Below are 20,998 nucleotides of genomic sequence, written 5' to 3' on the forward strand. Positions count from 1 at the left end.
CTGTATATGTGCTCAAATAATGACAATTCATTTGAATGGTTTTTCATGATTTTGCAGCCACAACACCATAGTACCCTCCATTTAACACCATAGTACCCTCCAAACTCGTCATCAAGCTCGAGACCCTGGGTCTCGACCCCGCCCTGTGCAACTGGGTACTGGACTTCCTGACGGGCCGCCCCCAGGTGGTGAGGGTAGGTAACAACAACTCCACTCCGCTGATCCACAACACAGGGGCCCCACATGGGTGCGTTCTGAGCCCTCTCCTGTACTCCTTGTTCACCCACGACTGCGTGGCCATGAACGCCTCCAACTCAATCATCAAGTTTGCAGACGACACTATAGTGGTAGGCTTGATTACCATCAACGACGAGACAGCCTACAGGGAGGAGGTGAGGGCCCTCGGAGTGTGGTGTCAGGAAAATAACCTCACACTCAACGTCAACAAAACAAAGGAGATGATCGTGAACTTCAGGAAACAGCAGAGGGAGCACCCACCTATCCACATCAACGGGACAGCAGTGGAAAGGGTAGTAAGTTTTAAGTTCCTCGGCGTACACATCACGGACAAACTGAATTGGTCCACCCACACAGACAGCGTGGTGAAGAAGGCGCAGCAGTGCCTCTTCAACCTCAGGAGGCAGAAGAAATTTGGCTTGTCACCAAAAGCACTCACAAACTTTTACAGAAGCACAATCGAGAGCATCCTGTCGGTCTGTATCACCGCCTGGTACGGCAACTGCTCCGCCCACAACCGTAAGGCTCTCCAGAGGGTAGTGAGGTCTGCACAACGCATCACGGGGGCAACTACCTGCCCTCCAGGACACCTACACCACCGATGTCACAGGAGGCCATAAAGATCATCAAGGATAACAACCACCCGAGCCACTGCCTGCTCACCCCGTTATCATCCAGAAGGCGAGGTCAGTACAGGTGCATCAAAGCAGGGACCGAGAGACTGAAAAACAGCTCTTATCTCAAGGCCATCAGACTGTTAAACAGCCACCACTAACTAACATTGAGTGGCTGCTGCCAACATACTGACTCAACTCCAGCCACTTCAACAATGTAAAAATTGATGAAAAATGTACCACTAGCCACTTTAAACAATGCCACTTCATATAATGTTTACATACCCTACATTACTCATCTCATATGTATATACTGTACTCTATACCATCTACTGCATCTTGCCATCTTGATGTAATACATGTATCACTAGCCACTTTAAACAATGCCACTTTTATATGTTTACATACCCTATATTACTCATCTCATATGTATATACTGTACTCGATACCATCTACTGCATCATGCCTATGCCGTTCTGTACCATCACTCATTCAAATATTTTTATGTACATATTCTTCATTGCTTTACACTTGTGTGTATAAGGTAGTAGTTGTGAAATTGTTAGGTTAGATTACTCGTTGGTTATTACTGCATTGTCGGAACGAGAAGCACAAGCATTTCGCTACACTCGCATTAACATCTGCTAACCATGTGTGTGTGACAAATAAAATTTGATTTGAAATGGTGTTATGCTTCTTGTAATTTATTAATATGTTCTCTAGCTTATTGTATGCTATTGCTACAATCCATTTCCTGTACAAGTATTTTGGTTGACATTAAAGCAAACTTATAGTATTTTTTATATTGATCTTGATTTATCACTAGCTCCGTCATCTCTCCTTCCACAGGTCTGATATCTGACAGGAGAGAATAGAGAGAGAGGGAGGGAGTAGCTTTGTAACAGTGATGATTTTGTCAGGGTAACACATGAAACAGAGTATGTTCAAAACATATTTAGTTGATTAATTTATTTTGTAGGAGAAAGACACTTTCTAAAGTTGAAGGAGGACAGCACTTACTATTCCCAGATCTACAGCTTCTTGATATGCCACACCTGTCAAGTGGATGGATTATTTTTGGCAAAGGACAAACGCTTACAAACAGGGATGTAAACAAATCTGTGCAATTTTTTTTTGAGAAATACGCTTTTTGTGCGTATGAATGATTTCTGGAATCTTTTATTTCAGCTCATGAAACATGGGACCAACACTTTACATTTCGCGTTTGTATTTTTGTTCAGTATAAAAAGAGCGATGGCGAGATTCAAATGGTGAGATTAATGCTTCTGCTATTCATGGCATTATTATGTGTGCCTGCGTCGTCGGCCACAGAGGCCACAGAAAAATCGGAATGCATCCAATCTATTAAGTCAGGCATAATGGCCTTCTTTTTTTTAAAACAGTTTTTGCATTATTTTTTTGGTGGGGGTCTATATTAGGCCCTATGTGTACAATTATATAAATTATACAATTGTATAACATTGAGGTTCTTGAAAATTTCAATTAAGTGCTTGAGGAATTCCCTGAAAGTCCTTGAATTTGACTTCCCAATGTCTGTATAAAGCCTGCTTAAAGGATGTATGTCAATTTGCACATATTCACTTTTATTCCTCTAAGTACACATGTGGAACTGCATGAAAATCATTTTTATTTTTAAAATTTGATCCCAATGTCACACATTGGCCCCATTATTTATAGAAAGACCCAGTTGTGTCAGAGAACGAACATGCCTATCTTCAATGATTTTGAACTAGAGACCAACGTACCAATAGTAACAGACTTAACAATTCCGATTACACCTACTCACTAAATATCATATCTGTACTTCCACAGATGGGGGTGCTCTAATGTCTTTATACAGAATCCTTGGTGACGTTTTTTTAAGTTCCCATCCTGGTTAAACTCTTTCCCACTGTAAGAGCAGACCAGTGTTTTGGTTCCACTGTGAATGAGGAGAAACTCTTGTCACACTGAGTGCAGTGAAACGTCTTCTTCCCTGTGTGGCTCTGCTGGTGGCGTTTAAAGATCCCCCTTAAGTTAAAGCTCTGTCCACACTCAGAGCAGTGGTAAGGCCTCAATGCTGTGTTTCCTCTGTTGGTATGTCAATTACCATTTCCTACCGCAACATTTTTCAAATTGAGGGAGTTCTTTTACACTGGCCCATGACGTCATTGGTCGAAAGCGGGTAGGGAAGAGCGCCCTTCTCAAATCGAAAAGTTGCCTAATGTGCGATGTTCGGTCATGTTGTCACAACAAGGCAGCATGACGCATCTTCCAGAAACATACATCTCTTTTCCAAAAAATAAATGGGTTATCATTAGGATGGCAGATAACTCATCTTTATAAAAAGCAATCACTATTTGCATGGGAATACACAGAATCCTACTCATTACTACACATGCTTAATTACGTCAATTTTGTTTTGTGTCAACTTTGCCATTGGACAGAGTGGGCAACTGGCTCACACCCCATCGCCTGTATGTGTCTTGTAAGATCTCTATAAAAATCAAAACATTTGTCACAGAGCACTGATAAACTAGAACAACAAAAACAAAATGGGGGGATTTTCATGAAATTTAATCCATAGAAGGGTCCTTTGGAGGAAGCATTGTTGACCTATATTTGCATCTTAAAGCATAATTGAGAAAACATGAATTGAAGTTGGAATATTTGTGACAATTTGGCCTTACCTACAGTAGGCCTCCTATAASACTCCATAATGTTTCATCTGTAGATGCTACAAAACCAAAATTGGTGTGATATGAAGCTTTACCGCTTGCTCTGTAATATGAGTAATATTTAGATTTAAATAACAATTTCTAACATTCATTTATAAATATTTTAAAATATAAATATTGAAGATAGTGGGGCAAAAAAGTATTTAGTCAGCCACCAATTGTGCAAGTTCTCCCACTTAAAAAGATGAGAGAGGCCTTTCATCATAGGTACACTTCAACTATGACAGACAAAATGAGAAAAGAAAATCCAGAAAATCACATTGTAGGATTTTTAATGAATTTATTTGCAAATTATGGTGGAAAATAAGTATTTGGTCACCTACAAACAAGCAAGATTTCTGGCTCTCACAGACCTGTAACTTCTTTAAGAAGGCTCCTCTGTCCTCCACTCGTTACCTGTATTAATGGCACCTGTTGAACTGTTATCAGTATAAAGAACACCTGTCCACAACCTCAAACAGTCACATCCAAACTCCACTATGGCCAAGACCAAAGAGCTGTCAAAGGACACAGAGAACAAAATTGTAGACCTGCACCAGGCTGGGAAGACTGAATCTGCAATAGGTAAGCAGCTTGGTTTGAAGAAATCAACTGTGGGAGCAATATTTAGGAAATGGAAGACATACAAGACCACTGATAATCTCCCTCGATCTGGGGCTCCACGCAAGATCTCACCCGTGGGGTCAAAAATGACAAAAACGGAGAGCAAAAATCCCAGAACCACACGGGGGGACCTAGTGAATGACCTGCAGAGAGCTGGGACCAAAGTACAAAGCCTACCATCAGTAACACACTACGCCGCAGGGACTCAAATCCTGCAGTGCCAGAGGTGCTCCCCTGCTTAAGCCAGTACATGTCCAGGCCGTTGAAGTTTGCTAGAGAGCATTTGGATGATCAGAAGAAGATTGGGAGAATGCATATGGTCAGATGAAACCAAAATATAACTTTTTGGTAAAAACTCAACTGGCAATGCATCATCAAAGAACACCAACCTACTGTGAAGCATGGGGGTGGAAACATCATGCTTTGGGGCTGTTTTTCTGCAAAGGGACCAGGACGACTATCCGTGTAAAGGACAGAATGAATGGGGCCATGTATCGTGAGATTTTGAGTGAAAACGCCTTCCATCAGCAAGGGCATTGAAGATGAAACGTGGCTGGGTCTTTCAGCATGACAATGATCCAAACACACCCGGGCAACGAAGGAGTGGCTTCGTAAGAAGCATTTCAAGGTCCTGATGGCCTAGCCAGTCTCCAGATCTCACCACATAGAAAATCTTTGGAGGGAGTTGAAAGTCCGTGTGTGCCCAGCAACAGCCCCAAAACATCACTGCTCTAGAGAGACTGCATGGAGGAATGGGCCAAAACACCAGCAACAGTGTTGAAAACCTTGTGAAGACTTACAGAAAACGTTTGACCTGCATTGCCAACAAAGGGTATATAACAAAGTATTGAGATAAACTTTTGTTATTGACCAAATACTTATTTTCCACCATAATTTGCAAATAAATTCATTAAAAAGCTACAATGTGATTTCTGGAATTTTTTTCTCATTTTGTCTGTCATAGTTGAAGTGTACTATGATGACAATTACAGGCCTCTCTCATCTTTTAAGTGGAGAACTTGCACAATTGGTGGCTGACTAAATACTTTTTTGCCCCACTGTATATACATTTTCAATGTAGCAAATTTTCCAATATATGTTGAACTTTACATAACATACGTGGGAGAACAAGTATTGATACACTGCCGATTTTGCAGGTTTTCCTACTACAAAGCATGTAGAGGTCTGTCATTTTATCACATAGGTACACTTCAACTGTGAGAGACGGAAATCTAAAACAAAAATCCAGAAAATCACATTGTATGATTTTTAAGTAATTAATTAGCATTTTATTGCATGACATAAGTATTTGATCACCTACCAACCAGTAAGAATTCCGGCTCTCACAGACCTGTTAGTTTTTCTTTAAGAAGCCCCTGTTCTCCACTCATACCTGTATAACTGCACCTGTTTGAACTCGTTACCTGTATAAAAGACACCTGTCCACACACTCATCAAACAGACTCCAACCTCTCCACAATGGCCAAGACCAGAGAGCTGTGTAAGGACATCAGGGATAAATTGTAGACCTGTACAAGGCTGGGATGGCTACAGGAAAAGGCAAGCAGCTTGGTGAGAAGGCAACAACTGTTGGCACAATTATTAGAAAATGGAAGAAGTTCAAGATGACGGTCAATCACCCTCGGTCTGGGGTCCATGCAAATCTACTCGTGGGATCAATGATCATAGAGGAATGTGAGGGATCAGCCCAGAACTACACGCAGGACCTGGTCAATGACCTGAAGAGAGCTGGACCACAGTCTCAAAGAAAACATAGTAACACACTACGCCGTCATGGATTAAAATCCTGCAGCGCACGCAAGGTCCCCTGCTCAAGCCAGCGCATCCAGGCCGTCTGAAGTTGCCAATGACACTTGGATGATCCAGAGGAGAATGGGAGAAGGTCATGTGTCTGAGAGAAACAAAATAGAGCTTTTTGGTCTAAACTCCACTCGCCGTGTTGGGAGAAAAGAAGGATGAGTACAACCCCAAGAACACCATCCCAACCGTGAAGCATGGAGGTGGAAACATCATTCTTTGGGATGCTTTCTGCAAAGGGACAGGACAAGCACCGTATTGAGGAGAGGATGGATGGGCCATGTATCGCGAGATCTTGACCAACAACCTCCTCCCTCAGTAAGAGCATTGAAGATGGGTCGTGGCTGGTCTTCCAGCATGACAACGACCCAAACACACAGCCAGGGCAACTAAGGAGTGGCTCCGTAAGAAGCATCTCAGGTCCTGGAGTGGCCTAGCCAGTCTCCAGACCTGAACCCAATAGAAAATCTTTGGAGGGAGCCGAAAGTCCGTATTGCCCAGCGACAGCCCCGAAACCTGAAGGATCTGGAGAAGGTCTGTATGGAGGAGTGGGCCAAAATCCCGCTGCAGTGTGTGCAAACCTGGTCAAGAACTACAGGAAACGTATGATCTCGTAATTGCAAACTAAGGTTTCTGTACCAAATATTAAGTTCTGCTTTTCTGATGTATCAAATACTTATGTATGCAATAAATGCCAATTAATTACTTAAAAATCATACAATGTGATTTTCTGGATTTTTGTTTTAGATTCCTTCTCTCACAGTTGAAGTGTACCTATGATAAAAATTACAGACCTCTACATGCTTTGTAAGTAGGAAAACCTGCAAAATCGTCAGTGTATCAAATACTTGTTCTCCCCACTGTATATACTACGGGAATATCAAAGTTCCAGAGTTAATATACTCTACAGGCATATCAAAGTTCCAAGTTATCAAATCTTCCAGCCAGTAGAATTACTTCTTACCCCTGAGGCAATCATTAAGTGTGAGTCATTTTATGTCTTTTTAGATGGGCTGGTCTTCGGTATCCTTTTGCACACTGAGAGCATTTATACGGTCTCTCTCCTGTGTGGATAAGCTCATGGCTAGTCAGTTGGGTTTGTTCGACGAATCCTTTGCCACACTCAAAGCATTTATATGGTCTCTCACTAGTGTGAGTCCATCTGTGTCTCTTAAGGTCTCTGGAAAAGCCGAAACATTTGTCACACTGAGAGCACTGATAAGGCTTTTCTCCTGGGTGGGTTTTCTGGTGTGCTTTTAGACTGGCTGGTGTTCGGTATCCTTTTCCACACTGAGAGCATTTATATGGTCTCTCTCCTGTGGGGATCGTTTCATGGCTGGTCAGATGGGTTTGTCTTCGGAATCCTTTCCCACATCTTTTTTTATGTTTTTTGAGTGAATCAGCAAAGACGTAGCTCTTCCCACAGTCTGCACAGTGATATGGCTTCTCTCCTGTATGACTCCTCTGATGCTTTTCCATAACATATTTATTGGAGAAGCTCTTGCCACATTGCGGGCATGTGGCTGGGGGCAGCTGTGAACACTTCTTTTTTGTTGCTATTATTTCCCCAGACTTCAGCAGAGCAATGTACTCTTCAGGGTGGGCCCTCTTGAGATGCCCATGGAAAAAACGTTCTATGGTGAAACCAAGTGTACAATGGGGGCATGGGTAGAAGGAGGACCCCCCTTTAGATTCACCTAAAATGAAATAGAAAAAAACATCAAATATAGAACCATAGTTATTGAGCTATGAAACATGCCACGTGTTCTGTACATGTAACACATTATTATATCTCTACACCCATAGCAGCAGAAAGTAGGGATGCTGAAGGTGCTGCAGCACCCTCTGAAAAATCTGAAAAAATTATATTAATACAAAAAAAACTCTTATTTTTAGAAGAAACCCCCACCCCACAAAAGTAGTGCACTGGGCCTTTTACTAGTATTAGCGGACCAATATAGACATCTGTAGTGCAGGCAAAACAACTATTCAGCATCTCTGCTTTGGCAAAAAAGGTAGTTTAAATAATTAAGAACATTATCTTGCAGGATTCAATAGTTGGAATTGTAAGAGTTGTTGCCCGGTCACTGCGATTGTCATTCTAATTGATGATTGTCACCATCAATCACCACATTCTTTTGGAGAGATTGGAAACCCAAATTGTTCTACACGAACAATTCTGGCCTGGTTTAGATCTTTTCTGCGGAAAGATATCAGTTTGTCTCTGTGGATGGTTTGTCCTCTGACAAATCAATTGTACGTTTCGGTGTTCCTCAAGGTTCCGTTTCAGGACCACTATTGTTTTCACTATATATTTTACCTCTTGGTGATGTCATTCGGAAACATAATGTTAACTTTCACTGCTATGCAGATGATACACAGCTGTACATTTCGATGAAACATGGTGAAGTCCCAAAATTGGCCTCACTGGAAGCTTGTGTTTCAGACATAAGGAAGTGGATGGCGGCAAATCTTTTACGTTTAAACTCGGACAAAACAGAGATGCTAGTTCTAGGTCCGAAGAAACAAAGAGATCTTCTGTTGGATCTGACAATTAATCTTGATGGTTGTACAGTCATGTCAAATAAAACTCTGAAGGACCTCTGCATTACTCTGGACCCCGATCTCTCTTTTGACGAACATATCAAGACAATATCAAAAGACAGCTTTTTTCCATCTACGTAACATTACAAAAATCTGACATTTTCTGTCCAAAAATGACGCAAGAAAAGTTAATCCATGCTTTTGTCACTTCTAGATTAGACTACTGCAATGCTCTACTTTCCGGGTACCCAGATAAAGCATTAAATACATTTCAGTTAGTGCTAAACATGGCTGCTAGAATCTTGACTTGAACTAAAAAATGTGATCATATTACTCCAGTGCTAGCCTCTCTACACTGGATTCCTGTTAAGGCTAGGGCTGATTTCAAGGTTTTACTGATAACCTACAAAGGATTACATGGGCTTGCTCCTACCTATCTTTCCGATTTGGCCATGCTGTACATAAAGACACGTACCCTACGGTCACAAGACGCAGGACTCCTTATTGTCCCTAGAATTTCTAAGCAAACAGCTGGAGGCAGGGCTTTCTCCTATAGAGCTCAATTTTTATGGAATGGTCTGCCTATCCATGTGAGAGAAGCAGTCTCAGCCTCGACCTTTAGGTCTTTATTGAAGACTCATCTCTTCAGTAGGTCCTATGATTGAGTGTAGTCTGGCCCAGGGGTGTGAAGGTGAAGGGAAAGGCACTGGAGTGACAAACCGCCCTTGCTGTCTATGCCTGGCCGGTTCCCCCCTCTCCACTGGGATTCTCTGCCTCTAACCCTATTATGGGGGCTGAGTCACTGGCTTACTGGTGCTCTTCCATGCCGTCCCTAGGAGGGGTGCGTCATTTGAGTGGGTTGAGTCACTGACGTGATCTTCCTGTCCGGATTGGCGCCCCCCTCGGGTTCGTACCATGGTGGAGATCTTCGTGGGCTATACTCAGCCTTGTCTCAGGGTAGTAAGTTGGTGATTTGAAGATATCACTCTAGAGGTGTGGGGGCTGTGCTTTGGCAATGCGGGTGGGGTTATATCCTGCCTGGTTGGCCGGGTCAGGGGGTATCGTCGGACGGGGCCGCAATAGTTTATGTGTCGGGGGCTAGGGTCAGTCTGTTATATCTGGAGTATTTTTCCTGTCTTATCCTGTGTCCTGTGTGAATTTAAGTATGCTCTAATTCTCTCCCTCTCCTCCCGGTGGACCTGAGCCCTAGGACCATGCCTCAGGACTACCTGGCCTGATGACTCCTTGCTGTCCCCAGTCCACCTGGTCGTGCTGCTGCTCCAGTTTCAACTGTTCTGCCTGCGGCTATGGAACCCTGACCTGTTCACCGGACGTGCTACCTTGTCCCGGACCTGCTGTTTTCGTCTCTCTCTCTCTCTACCGCACCTGCTGTCTCTAACTCTGAATGCTCGGCTATGAAAAGCCAACTGACATTTACTCCTGAGGTGCTGACCTCTTGCACCCTCTACAACCACTGCGATTATTATTATTTGATCCTGCTGGTCATCCATGAACATTTGAACATCTTGGCCATGTACTGTTATAATCTCCCCCTGGCACAGCCAGAAGAGGACTGACCACCCCTCAGAGCCTGGTTCCTCTCTAGGCATCTTCCTAGGTTCTTGCCTTTCTAGGGAGTTTTTCCTAGCCACCGTGCTTCTACATTTGCATTGCTTGATGTTTAGGGTTTTAGGCTGATGTAAAAGGATGTTCCCCAATGCTGGAAGGGGGGCCTCGATTGAATTTTTTTGGGAAACCCTGTATTAGCGAACTGATATAGACGTCTTCAGCATGGGCCCCAAAAAGATTCTGCACCCCCCACTGCAAAACAATCACAGCACCCCCACCCCCAAACTACTTCCCACAGCTATATCTACACCACAACTGCAACCCATCCCACCAATGGTACTCACTGAAATCGACAGCATTAGCTTTCACATCTGTAACTGGCATCATCACTGGATCAATCCTGCTACAATCTTCAATCTTTAAACCTCCTGAAATGTCACTCTCATGGTTTTCACAGTCCTTTGAAACAGAGAAGAGGATTCAGTTCAGTCAGAAAGTCAGTTACCTTCAAGAATTGGGGAAATACTAACTTGGCCCCAAAGCTAAGTTTGTGGATTGGGGTACACAGCTTTTAATAGGTAGGGTGCAGAACAGTCAAAACAACTTGTGGAATGAAGAAACGTTTAAATTGACCCTACAAGAAGCTAACCCTACAAAACATCTCAAAGTGTGTATTTCACTAAGTACATTATTGTGTGCGGTTTGCGGTTTCCTTTTTTTTTCCTTTTCCTTCATCACTAAGTACATTATTAAAAGCTTGAACTCACTTTCACATTATCACTTTCCATCTCACTGTCCTCTGTATCTGAGCATGATGATGATGTTTCCAATGGTTCCCAAGGCACTGGCACTTTCACAACATCCTCATCTTCTGACTTCAACCAGTCTTCATTCTCTTCTTTCTTCACTGTAATTAAGGCAACTTCCTCTTCATCTACTGGCAGAATGGAGCATTCTTCAGACTCCTCTTTGACTGGGACTGGAGAAGGCAGCACCTGACACAGAGAAAACATAATTCTAACAACTCTGGGCCTTGTAAGTGGGCTTGCAAAATGTTGAGTAGCTACAAACCTTTACTTTGAGATATGTCATGCCTTTATGTCCACGCTCTTGCTCTGTGACTCCATAGATGTCTGAAACTGTGCTAAATGAGGGATCTTGTTCATCAGGGTCCTCCTTTTGACAGACCTGGGATGTTTCAACTCCTAACGACACAGCTGAAATCGGACATTCTTCAGCCTCCTCTTTAACCTCACTCCAATGCAGTGAGTGATCCTAGAACAGAACATGGTTGGTGAATAAACTCAACTTGACCAATAAAACGTGTTAATGGATTGTTTAAGCTATTGTAAAATGTAATTGTTTCTCACTTTGAAGAATGCATAAAATATGGTTTAACATACAAAAAGCTCTTCTGGTTGACCACTGCTTTCATATGTCCCATATTTATCCATTGGATCCATCTTCAGTAGACGATGAACAGACTCGTGACCTGTCAAAAACAAAACAAACCACCCAAAAGTTAAATAAGATCAAAAGGCTCAACAAAGCCCATATGAAAGTCAACAACGGCACCAATGTTGACGTTAGCAAAGGGAAATTCCATAGTAACGGAATTATGCTGAGATTGATATTTTTCACTTTGAAATGTATGTCAAACAAAAACAGTCACCCGAACAGTCTGGCGATTATTTACTTTTAGTGTTGAAAAGCGATATCCCAAGTATACAGTGCATTCGGAAAGTATTCAGACCCCCAGACCCCTTGATTACAGCCTTATTCTGAAATGGATTAAATTGTTTCCCCCCCTCATCGATCTACAAACAATACCCCATAATGACAAAGCAAAACCAGGATTATATAGATTTTTGCAAAACTAGGTTTCCTCTTGATGTGACGCTTGGCATTTAGGCCAAAGAGTTCAATCTTGGTTTCATCAGACCAGAGAATATTGTTTCTTATGGTCTGAGAGTCCTTTAGTGCGTTTTGGCAAACTCCAAGCGGGCTGTCATGTGCCTTTTACTGGGGAGTGGCTTCCATCTGGCCACTCTAACATAAAGGCCTGATTGCTGGAGTGCTGCAGAGATGGTTGTCCTTCTGGAAGGTTCTCCCATCTCAACAGATGGCTTGAGCAGGTGGACCTTGCGTGCGCTGCAGGATTTTAATCCATGACGGCGTAGTGTGTTACTAATGGTTTTCTTTGAGACTGTGGTCCCAGCTCTCTTCAGGTCATTGACCAGGTCCTGCCGTGTAGTTCTGGGCTGATCCCTCACCTTCCTCATGATCATTGATGCCCCACGAGGTGAGATCTTGCATGAAGCACCAGACCGAGGGTGATTGACAGTCATCTTGAACTTCTTCCATTTTCTAATAATTGCGCCAACAGTTGTTGCCTTCTCACCAAGCTGCTTGCCTATTGTCCTGTAGCCCATCACAGCCTTGTGCAGGTCTACATATTTATCCCTGATGTCCTTACACAGCTTTCTCGGTCTTGGCCATTGTGGAAGAGGTTGGAGTCTGTTTGATTGAGTGTGTGGACAGGTGACTTTTATACAGGTAACGAGTTCAAACAGGTGCAGTTAAATCAGGTAATGAGTGGAGAACAGGAGGGCTTCTTAAGAAAAACTAACAGGTCTGTGAGGACGGAATTCTTACTGGTTGGTAGGTGTTTCAAATACTTATGTCATGCAATAAATGCAAATGTTACTTAAAATCATACAATGTGATTTTCTGGATTTTTGTCTCTTACAGTTGAAGTGTACTATGATAAAAATTACAGACCTCTACATGCTTTGTAAGTAGGAAACCTGCAAAATCGGCAGTGTATCAAATACTTGTTCTCCCCACTGTATGCAGGTTTAAAAATATATACTTCTGTGTATTGATTTTAAGAAAGGCTTTGATGTTTATGGTTAGGTACAGTCGTGCAACGATTGTGCTTTTTTCGCAAATGCGCTTTTGTTAAATCATCCCCGTTTGGCGAAGTTGGCTGTCTTTGTGGAAGAATAGTCTTCACACAGTTCGCAACGAGCCAGGCGCCAAACTGATGCGATATACCCTGACTCTGTTGCAAGAGAAATGACACAATTTCCCTAGTTAAAAGAAATTCATGTTAGCAGGCAATATTAACTAAATATGCAGGTTTAAAAATATATACTTGTGCATTGATTTTAAGAAAGGCATTGATGTTTATGGTTAGGTACTAGAGGTCGACCGATTAATCGGAATGGCGATTAATTAGGGCCGATTTCAAGTTTTCATAACAATCGGAAATCGTTTTTTTTTTTACACCTTTATTTAATCTTTATTTAACTAGGCAAGTCAGTTAAGAAACACATTCGTATTTTCAATGACGGCCTAGGAACGGGGCAGAACGCCAGAGTTTAACCTTGTCAGCTCGGGGGATCCCATCTTGCAACCTAACAGTTAACTAGTCCAATGCTCTAACACCTGATTACATTGCACTCACGGGAGCCTGCTGTTAGCGAATGCAGTAAGCTAAGGTAAGTTGCTAGCTAGCATTAAACTTATCTTATAAAAAACAATCAATCAATGACTGTCATTGCTCAATGTGTACTTAACCATAAACATCAATGCCTTTCTTAAAATCAATACACAAGTATATATTTTTAAACCTGCATATTTAGCTAAAAGAATCCAGGTTAGCAGGCAATATTAACCAGGTGAAATTGTGTCATTTCTCTTGCGTTCATTGCATGCAGAGTCAGGTATATGCAACAATTTGGCCCGCCTGGCTCTTTGCGAACTAATTTGCCAGAATTTTACGTAATTATGACATAACATTGAAGGTTGTGCAATGTAACAGGAATATTTAGACTCATGGATGCCACCCGTTAGATAAAATACGGAACGGAATAAACGTTTTGTTTTCGAGGTGATAGTTTCCGGATTAGCCAAAGGTATATAGTTTAGAGAGAAATAGTAGACGCGTATAATTCCTGTATAACTTGCGGCTGAACTTGAAAGGGGTTCTTTCGTTATTTTACCGCTCATGTCTTCCATAGAGAATGTCTGATCTACTTCAAATAAGGTCTGTGTTTCGTGCAGGCTTAAACCGCCTCTGCGTTTTGATACCAGTGTAAATCTCACTAGGATAAGGTAACGTTTGTCAACATTTTTTTATAATCCACTCTACAAAAAAAAATGATCTTCGCTTATATTTAGCCAATATTGATCAGAGTTACCTTGTCCTATGGATATCTACACAGTTATAAAATTGAAAGGTGGTGTAAGCCTACACGAAACACAGACCTTATTTTAAGTGAATCTAAAAAATATCCTATGGAATAAATGAAGGAACCGCTTTCAGATTTTGCTAGAAGGTGTCATGGGAATTATGACTCGCACTTTGGTAGTCAATTCTTACCATGCCCATTATTAAAATAGGATTTTCCTGCATATAGAAATTACAGTTTTTGTTTTCAACATTCATCACACTTAAACTCTATTTTTTATTAAAAAGTTGGGAGTATTTGTCTCCTAAGCAGACTCTTCAGTATCATTGTCACTTCAGAGCTGTGTGTGTGTGTATTTGTGTATTATATTAAGTTAAAATAAAAGTGTTCATTGTTCATTCAGTATTGTTGCAATTGTCATTATTACAAAAATGTGTGTGTGTGTATGATATATATATATACAGTGGGAGAACAAGTATTTGAAACACTGCCGATTTTGCAGGTTTTCCTACTTACAAAGCATGTAGAGGTCTGTCATTTTTATCATAGGTACACTTCAACTGTGAGAGGCGGAATCTAAAACAAAAATCCGAAAATCACATTGTATGATTTTTAAGTAATTAATTTGCATTTTATTGCATGACATAAGTATTTGATCACCTACCAACCAGTAAGAATTCCGGCTCTCACAGACCTGTTTAGTTTTACTTTAAGAAGCCCTCCTGTTCTCCACTCATTACCTGTATTAACTGCACCTGTTTGAACTCATTACTGTATATAAAGACACTGTCCACACACTCAATCAAACAGATCAACCTTCCACAATGGCCAAGACCAGAAAGCTGTGTAAGGACATCAGGGATAAAATTGTAGACCTGCACAAGGCTGGGATGGGCTACAGGACAATAGGCAAGCAGCTTGGTGAGAGGCAACAACTTTTGGCGCAATTATTGAAAAATGGAAGAAGTTCAAGATGAGGTCAATACCCTCGGTCTGGGGCTCCATGCAAGATCTCACCTCGTGGGGCATAATATGATCATGAGGAAGGTGAGGGATCAGCCCAGAACTACACGACAGGATGGTCAATGACCTGAAGAGAGTTGGGACCACAGTCTCAAAGAAAACCATTAGTAACACATTACGCCGTCATGGATTAAAAAACTGCAGCGCACGCAAGGTCCCCTGCTCAAGCCAGCGAATGTCCAGGCCCGTCTGAAGTTTGCCAATGACCATCTGGATGATCCAGAGGAGGAATGGGAGAAGGTCATGTGGTCTGATGGACAAAAATAGAGCTTTTTGGTCTAAACTCCACTTGCCGTGTTTGGAGGAAGAAGAAGGATGAGTACAGCCCCAAGAACACCATCCCAATCGTGAAGCATGGAGGTGGAAACATCATTCTTTGGGGATGCTTTTCTGCAAAGGGGACAGGACGACTGCACCGTATTGAGGGGAGGATGGATGGGGCCATGTATCGCGAGATCTTGGCCAACAACCTCCTTCCCTCAGTAAGAGCATTGAATATGGGTCGTGGCTGGGTCTTCCAGCATGACAACGACCCGCACACACAGCCAGGGCAACTAAGGAGTGGCTCCGTAGAAAGCATCTCAAGGTCCCGGAATGGCCTAGCCAGTCTCCAGACCTGAACCCAATAGAAAATCTTTGGAGGGAGCTGAAAGTCCGTATTGCCCAGCGACAGCCCCGAAACCTGAAGGATCTGGAGAAGGTCTGTATGGAGGAGTGGGCCAAAATCCCTGCTGGCTGTGTGTGCAAACCTGGTCAAGAACTACAGGAACGTATGATCTCTGTAATTGCAAACAAAGGTTTCTGTACTAAATATTAAGTTCTGCTTTTCTGTGTATCAAATACTTATGTCATGCAATAAAATGCTAATTAATTACTTAAAAATCATACAATGTGATTTTCAGGATTTTTGTTTTAGATTCCGTCTCTCACAGTTGAAGTGTACCTATGAATAAAATGACAGACCTCTACATGCTTTGTAGTAGGAAAACCTGCAAAATCGGCAGTGTATCAAATACTTGTTCTCCCCACTGTATATATAAATACATTTTATTTTTTTATTTATTTTTTATTTTATTTATTTTTTTAAATCGGCCGATTAATCGGTATCGGCTTTTTTTGTCCTCCAATAATCGGTATCGGCGTTGAAAAATCATAATCGGTCGACCTCTATTAGGTACACGTTGGATCAACAACAGTCCTTTTTCGCGAATGTGCATCGATTATATGCAACGCAGGACACGCTAAATAAACTAGTAATATCACCAACCATGTGTAGTTAACTAGTGATTATGATTGATTAATTGCTTTTTATAAAGATAAGTTTAATGCTATCTAGCAACTTACCTTGGCTTCTTACTGCATTCGCGTAACAGGCAGGCTCCTCGTTCTGCCCCTGAACAAGGCAGTTAACCCACCTAGGCCGTCATTGAAAATAAGAATGTGTTCTTAACTGACTTGCCTAGTTAAATAAAGGTGTACATTTAAAAAAATATATATACCGATGTCCAAAAATACCGATTTCCAATTGTTATGAAAACTTGAAATCGGCTCGAATTAATCGGCCATTCCGATTAATCGGTCGACCTCTAGTTTTAAGCAGACCACCATAGTCCCTGTGCCCGAGAACACTAAGGTAACCTGCCTAAATGACAACCGACCCATAGCACTCACATCTGTAGCCATGAAGTGCTTTGAAAGGCTGGTCATAGATCACATCAACACCATTATCCCAGAAAACCTAGACCCACTCCAATATGTATACCGCTCCAACAGATCCACCAAAGATGCCATCTCTTATTGCACTCCAGCACTGCCCTTTCCCACCTGGACAAAAGGAACACCTATGAGAGAATGCTAGTCATTGACTACAGCTCAGCGTTCAACACCATAGTGCTCTGAAAGCTCATCAATAAGCTAAGGACTCTGGGACTAAACACCTCCCTCTGCAACTGGATCCTGGACTTCCTGAAATAAATCATTCTCTCTACTATTATTCTGACATTTCACATTCTTAAAATAAAGTGGTGATCCTAACTGACCTAAGACAGGGAATTTTTAATAGGATTAAATGTCAGGAATTGTGAAAACTTGAGTTTATATGTATTTGGCTAAGGTGTATGTAAACTTCTGACCTCAACTGTACATATTACCTAAATTCCCTCGACAAACCGGTGCCCCCGCACATTGACTCCCTGTATATAGCCACAGTGTTGTTGGATGGTTGCTTGGACAGTCGCTTAGGCTGTATTTGGCTGTTATTGTTGAAAACACTATTTCAGATGCAGCAGCTGGGTTAGCTACTTAGCTAGCTAGCATTGCTAATATTAGCAACAATGATACAGGCTTCAATCATGAGAGACTAGTGGTTTGCCTGTACATGTTCTAATAAATGTCTAAAAGCCCTACATGTTGTTTGGACTGTTGTTAAAGACAGTCGCTTAGAATAAATTTAGCTGTTATTGTTGCAAACACTTATTTAGAACGTAGCAGTCACTGCTAGCATGCGAGCTAACCATCAGATACATTAACTTACGGTTAGCATTCGTTAGCATCTAAATTTTAATTATTTCTTAGTGTAATGCAGTTGATTGGTGACAATGACATGAACATATATTCAGCGTCATATTCATGCAAGCATTAAAATATGATTACAACCCAAAAATAATGTGAAATGTACACCTGCATAAATCAAGCTCAGAGCTCTGTTAGTTGTAATTCACAATCGCAGTTATTGTTTAGGGTCCAGAGTTTTACCTTGTTAGGTTAGCCTACCAGATCAGGAAAAACTCTGGGTCCCAGGAAAACAGCCCCCCCACCCACCACTCTGGGACCTGTGGAGCCACCTGTGAAATTCCCACACAATGTTACAAATGAAGAAACATATCCTATAAGTATGGTCTACTATTACATTTACATTTAAGTCATTTAGCTGACGCTCTTATCCAGAGCGACTTACAAATTGGAAAGTTCATACATATTCATCTCAAACTCTTGAGTTAGATTTAGTATCTTAAAATGTTTGACATTATATCTCAACATTTTGAGATATTACCGAACATTTTATTAATTTGCAGTGGCGGGAATGGGCTTCAATATATATCTGCTCAGATTCAAAGATGTCTGCAGAAAGAATGGGCAGTCTGCTTTAAAGTCAACTTTAGTTTGAAAAAAACTTTTGATTATCAAACTACATTAAGTGAAGTGGATTAACACTGGTAACAGAATGACATCCTGGGTCCCTGATTTGTACTACACAAATACTTATACTTATGGATTTTAATGTAATTCTATTCATGATGATGTAGCCTGAATAGGTACAAAGACGAAGAAAATATGTCATTTATGCTCTCATCAAGGTAATAACTTAGCAATTTGTATGGACATCTGAAAGGGTAATTAATAAAACTCAACACAATAAATCTATTTTCTTGGGCTTTTAGCCTGTGATTTTCTCAAACATGTATTCATTTTTATGTTTCTACTTTACCTCCTCATAATTCTCCTTTGCTTTTCATAATTTGTCAGTGGCATGGTGACAATCTGTGAATAATACATGAGTGGAATGAACGATGGAATGCAATGGAATCCATTTTTATTATGGAACTACTAGTATCAAGATGATAGCAATCAATTGATTCACCCATTCAAAACTGCATTTGAGAAAGGACACAACTGTATGTCCCTCTCCTGCCAATCAGAGACCCTCTTCATATTCAAACGCCATCAAGTGGATGTGTTGTATTCGAAACGTCCTAAGAGGGATAGATCCACCAAGATATCCCAGCTACATTTTATTATGACGGACCACACACAGAGAGACACTGTTTGCCTTCATTTGACACCCAATATGCTCTTATGAACTTCACATGTCGGTCCTTATGGGGTCTTATACCTACAGTTTTCAAACATGTAATGTTATAGCTAACGTTACACCCTTTGTTATAAAGTACTAGCACCATCTTTCTGTATCCAATTTGTAAGTCGCTCTGGATAAGAGCGTCTGCTAAATGACTTAAATGTAAATGTTAAGCACTAGTAAGTGGAATTGCCCTATGCTAACTAGCTAACTAACTAGATTAGTTATAGCTGGCAAACAGATGGCTCGTATAGTTAGCTACACACCCAACTTGTCATCAAATGGCAATATTATAAAGCTCATATGTTTAGATAAATACATAAAACATACTTACCTTTCGGTAGTTAGTTACATGGATGCTTAACAGGAGTATCGGAGGGTCGTGGAATATTATTGTGGTTGTATATACGGAAACTCGAAAAGACCAAACTACCACCGAGTTTGAAAACACTTTCCTATTTTACTACCACCTACTGGGTATACATGAAAGTGAATCCTACCGCCCTACAGTTGTGTCACATAACGAAAAGGCCTAGCTTGAATGATTATGAAATAGAGACCAATGTACCAAGAATAACAGACCTTTAATGAGGTGGTATTGTATTACATTATTATATATTCATAATTTATTATTTATTCCCATCCTCCGACACCTACTCATTAAAGATGGGCTCCCGAGTGGCGGAGCGGTCTAAGGCACTGCATCTCTGTGCTAGAGGCATCACTACAGACCCTGGTTCAATTCCAGGCTGTATCACAACTGGCCGGGATTGGGAGTTCCATAGGGCGGAGCACAATTGGCCCAGCGTTGTTAGGGATTGACCGGGGTAGGCTGTCATTAAAATAAATAAAAAATCACCTTTATTTAACCAGGTAGGCTAGTTGAGAACAAGTTCTCATTTACAACTGCGACCTGGCCAAGATAAAGCAAAGCAGTGAAAAAAACAAACAGAGTTACACATGGGATAAACAGAAGTACAGTTAATAACACAATAAAAAAATCTATATACAGTGTGTGCAAATGGAGTAAGGAGGTGAGGCAATAAATAGGCCATAGTAGCGAAGTAATTACAATTTAGCAAATTAACACTGGAGTGATAGATGTGCAGATGATGATGTGCAAGTAGAAATACTGGTGTGCAAAAGAGCAAAAAAGTAAATAATAACAATATGGGGATGAGGTTGGTAGTTGGATGGGCTATTTACAGATGGGCTATGTATAGCTGCAGCGATCGGTAAGCTGCTCAGATAGCTGATGCTTAAAGTCAGTGAGGGAGATATAAGTCTCCAACTTCAGCGATTTTTGCAATTTGTTCCAGTCATTGGCAGCAAAGAACTGTAAGGAAAGGCCGCCAAAGAAGGTGTTGGCTTTGGGGATGACCAGTGAGATATACCTGCTGGAGCGCGTGCTAAGGGTGGGTGTTGTTATGGTGACCAGTGAGCTGAGATACGGTGGAGCTTTACCTAGCAAAGACTTATAGATGACCTGGAGCCAGTGGGTCTGGCGACGAATATGTAGCAAGGGCCAGCCGACGAGAGCATACAGGTCACAGTGGTGGGTGGTATATGGGGCTTTGGTGACAAAACGGATGGCACTGTGATAGACTGCATCCAGTTTGCTGAGTAGAGTGTTGGAGGCTATTTTGTAAATGACATCACTGAAGTCGAGGATCAGTAGGATAGTCAGATTTACGAGGGTATGTTTGGCAGCGTGAGTGAAGGAGGCTTTGTTGCGAAATAGGAAGCCGATTCTAGATTTAATTTTGGATTGGAGATGCTTAATGTGAGTCTGGAAGGAGA

General features: G+C 41.5%; 1 protein-coding gene across 6 annotated transcripts; it reads right to left on the reverse strand.

The window, feature by feature from the left end:
• Window positions 1-6,749: 6,749 nt before the first annotated feature.
• LOC111976141 (zinc finger protein 100) lies at window positions 6,750-19,613 on the reverse strand. Of its 6 annotated transcripts, XM_070447607.1 has the most exons (8): window positions 19,533-19,598; window positions 18,830-18,882; window positions 18,097-18,185; window positions 11,527-11,615; window positions 11,195-11,398; window positions 10,891-11,118; window positions 10,468-10,582; window positions 6,750-7,707 (listed from the first exon to the last, which is right to left on the reverse strand). In XM_070447607.1, the coding sequence occupies exons 4-8, from the start codon at window positions 11,584-11,586 to the stop codon at window positions 6,989-6,991; spliced, it is 1,326 nt and encodes a 441-aa protein (XP_070303708.1). In that variant the 5' UTR covers window positions 11,587-11,615; window positions 18,097-18,185; window positions 18,830-18,882; window positions 19,533-19,598; the 3' UTR covers window positions 6,750-6,988. The 6 variants fall into 6 exon arrangements, with proteins under 6 accessions (XP_070303708.1, XP_023860665.1, XP_070303707.1 ...); XM_024004897.2 differs by lacking the exons at window positions 18,097-18,185; window positions 18,830-18,882 and adding an exon at window positions 16,687-16,757 and having other exon boundaries at window positions 19,533-19,613; XM_070447606.1 differs by lacking the exon at window positions 19,533-19,598 and having other exon boundaries at window positions 18,830-19,526.
• Window positions 19,614-20,998: the final 1,385 nt, after the last annotated feature.

This window comes from Salvelinus sp. IW2-2015, linkage group LG16 (assembly GCF_002910315.2).
Source record: "Salvelinus sp. IW2-2015 linkage group LG16, ASM291031v2, whole genome shotgun sequence".
Classification (NCBI taxonomy): Eukaryota; Metazoa; Chordata; class Actinopteri; order Salmoniformes; family Salmonidae; genus Salvelinus; species Salvelinus sp. IW2-2015.

What these genes read in the sequence shown, in the direction of transcription:
- LOC111976141 (XM_024004897.2), bottom strand. Translation starts at nt 11,586, where the DNA reads ATGGATCCAATGGATAAATATGGGACATATGAAAGCAGTGGTCAACCA. An exon ending in TGACATATCTCAAAGTAAAG is followed by an intron (nt 11,119 to 11,194) that starts GTTTGTAGCTAC and finishes TCTCTGTGTCAG; the next exon opens with GTGCTGCCTTCTCCAGTCCC. An exon ending in TGGAAAGTGATAATGTGAAA is followed by an intron (nt 10,583 to 10,890) that starts GTGAGTTCAAGC and finishes TCTGTTTCAAAG; the next exon opens with GACTGTGAAAACCATGAGAG.